The sequence below is a fragment of the Cucurbita pepo genome, chromosome LG02 (genome assembly GCF_002806865.2).
Source record: "Cucurbita pepo subsp. pepo cultivar mu-cu-16 chromosome LG02, ASM280686v2, whole genome shotgun sequence".
NCBI lineage: Eukaryota > Viridiplantae > Streptophyta > Magnoliopsida > Cucurbitales > Cucurbitaceae > Cucurbita > Cucurbita pepo.
Genome location: NC_036639.1, coordinates 8,312,074 through 8,315,215, shown reverse-complemented (window position 1 = coordinate 8,315,215; position 3,142 = coordinate 8,312,074). Strand labels below are relative to the sequence as shown.

The 3,142-nt window shown below is 31.7% G+C and overlaps 1 protein-coding gene across 1 annotated transcript in view; it reads left to right on the top strand.

Moving 5' to 3' along the window:
- Positions 1-2,029, top strand: part of LOC111788414 — a 6,532-nt gene extending 4,503 nt beyond the window's left edge. Inside the window, exon 6 of the mRNA XM_023668753.1 lies at positions 2,006-2,029. Within this exon, the coding sequence (XP_023524521.1) occupies positions 2,006-2,029 (24 nt within the window). The remainder of the gene's footprint in view (positions 1-2,005) is intronic.
- Positions 2,030-3,142: the final 1,113 nt, after the last annotated feature.

Sequence of the window (3,142 nt, the reverse complement as noted above, 5' to 3'; positions counted from 1 at the left end):
ATATACTTGAACTTGATCCACTCTTATGTCTCTACATATAGTTCAAGTAATCATACTATAGCCAGAGTGTTCTTAGTTTATTGGATTTAGATTAATGATCGTAAAGTTCACTTTATTCAATAACAATTTTTACTGAATAAACATCAATAATAACTTTATTGATAATAGAATATATCTTTGTTTACAAACTATGCGTTTTAGGACATAAAACCCAACAGTTGGGTGTACAAAATTAACTACAACTCTGATGGTTCTGTTGAACATTACAAAGCTCGGCTGCTAGCAAAGGGATACACTCAAGTTGAAGGTATTGATTACAAAGAGACATTTTCTCCCACAACGAAACTTACTACACTTCGTTGCTTACTCACTATTGCTACTGCTAAAAAATACTTCACTCATCAGTTGGATGTTCAAAATATCTTTCTCCATGACAATCTAAACGAGGAAGTCTACATGTTTTTACCACTAGGTCTTCACCGATAGGGGGAGAATACAGTATGTCGGCTACATAAGTCTCTTTATGGGTTAAAACAGGTTTCTCGCAATTGTTCTCCATATTCTCTACCACTATAAAAAATGTAGATTACACTCAGTCAAAAGCTGATTACTCTTTATTTACGAGTAGAGGTATTTCTTTCACTGTAGGTGTTATCTATGTTGATGATATTCTGTTGACTGATTTCAAGAAATTCAACATCTCAAGACTTGTTTACTCAATAAATTATTTATAAAATATTTAGGGAATTTGCAATATTTTCTGGGCATTGGATTTTCTCAATCTAGAAAAGAAATGTTTATGTCTCCAAGGAAATTTACTTTAGACATTCTTCAAGACACAGGTCTTACAGGAGGACGTCCAGAAAAATTTCTTATGGAGCAAAATCTGAAGCTTTCTTTAACAGAAAAAGATAAGTTAATGATCCAAGAAAATATAGACAGTTGAATGACAGATTAATATATTTAACTGTTACCATATCTTACATAGTGTATTCCGTTAGTATGCTTAGCCAATTCATGTGTGAACCAAGAAAACCACATTGGGAGGCAGCTCTTCGAGTTCTGAGATACATCAAAGGTACTCTTGGTCAAGAACTTCTACTGCCATCTGAAAAAAACTTGAGATTACAAACATATTGCGATTCTGACTAGAGTGGTTGTCGAACTACGAGACGGTCTATTTCTGGGTTCTGCATCTTCTTGAAAAATTTAATTATTTCTTGGCAGTCCAAAGAATAAACCAATGTGTCCAGAACATCAGTAGAAGTCGAGTATCGAGGTATGACAAACACTTGTTTTGAGTTAACTTGGCTGAGATACATTCTTCAAGACTCGAAAGTTTCGTTGTCCGAATCAGCATTGTTGTATTATTATAACAGCCAACCCAGTTTTTCACAAATGTACGAAGCACATTGAAATAGATTGTCATATAGTCCGAGAAAAGTTACAAGCTAGAATCATAAAACCATGTTATGTTTCGACTAAAATGCAATTGACGGATATTTTCACTAAAGTTTTGGGAAGACAACAATTTGATTTTCTAAAAGTCAAAGTTTGATGTGATTGACATACACTCTCCACCTTGAGGGGGAGTTTTATGAATTTTGATTTAAAATATAAAGATATCTGTGAAATATATTTTGATGTATAAATGTAATTAGTTATAAAATATATTTGACATAGTTGTCATCCACTAGTATTTTTTTCCCCTTATTTTTATGAGTTGGATATATTTTCTTTGTTTTCAGTAGTTGGTTAGCGGTATATTTTCTCCTTATTTTTAGAAGTTAGTTGGCAGCTTTTCCTATTTAAACGTTGTGAATAGTAATGAATATGGTACTTTCGATACCATTTTCGGTTCTCATTCTTAACACAAAGGCAATTAAGATAAAAATGACCACTTTTTGGCCAAATTAAAGTGTCAAAAGCTATATTAGATTTTTAATTAATAGTATTAAGTAAGTTATACCGCTATGCTCTAATATGATGTTGTGAACTTGTGTAGGTTAACTTGAATTTCAATGGATAGAATTGGACTAGCTCCAAGTATAATTTATCGAGTTCAATTTAATCTACTCAGGTAGGTGGTTTTTCTACCGTTTGGGCAACATGAATCATTTGTAGTATGAATGACATGTGCCCTCTGACCCTTGTAATGTGTCATACCTTATGATTGTTATGTTTATTATGTTATGATGAGATATGTCATGTTATGTAATATCATGTTGACATGATATGTTACTTATGAATGTGACATGTTATGAAAGTATTGTACCATATTATACAATACCTTATGTAATGACATGAAATGATTATGTTATGTAATGATTATGTTATGTATGTATTGCATCACGGATACATGTCAAGATTTTAAACTATGAGAACTTCAAGTATATTTTATGTTTACGTGTATTAGGATACTTTCGCGTTATGATTAGTATAGACATGTACAATACAGTATTTATGTTTGTCATGAAGTTATGATACGGTATTGTATATACCACAATACTATGCATGCTCCATTCCTTCCGTGGTATTCCAATAGCATGGGTGTACGCTAGTCAAAGGCCAAGTTCAGAGGGTACGTATACGAGCTCGCCTGGGGTCCATATGCAAGTATGTGGGCCGTGTGTAGAGTAGTACTACACATCCAATTCTACCTAAACCGGAAGTTGAGACCATAGATATGAAATGATGTTTTATGATAGGTCTCAAACATAATTATACGTGATTACATTTCCTAATAGCAGTAGTGAAGTCACTTACGAAATATTTCTTAACATTTATATTTTACAGAATCATTATTCAACCCACGATAAACTATGATTTTAAAATATGCGTAAATGTACATTTAAAATATAATAATAAAAATAATAATGTAAAGATTAATTATAAAATGAGATCTAACGAAAATATATGTCAGAAGTGTTGGGTTTTATGTCCTAAAACTCATAGTTTGTAAACAAAAACATATTCTATTTTCAATAAAGTTATTATTGTTGTTTATTCAGTAAAGATTGTTATTGAATAAAGTGAACTTTACGATCATTAATCTAAATCCAATAAACTAAGAACACTCTGGCTATAGTATGACTACTTGAACTATATGTAGAGACATAAGAGTGGATCAAGTTCAAGTATA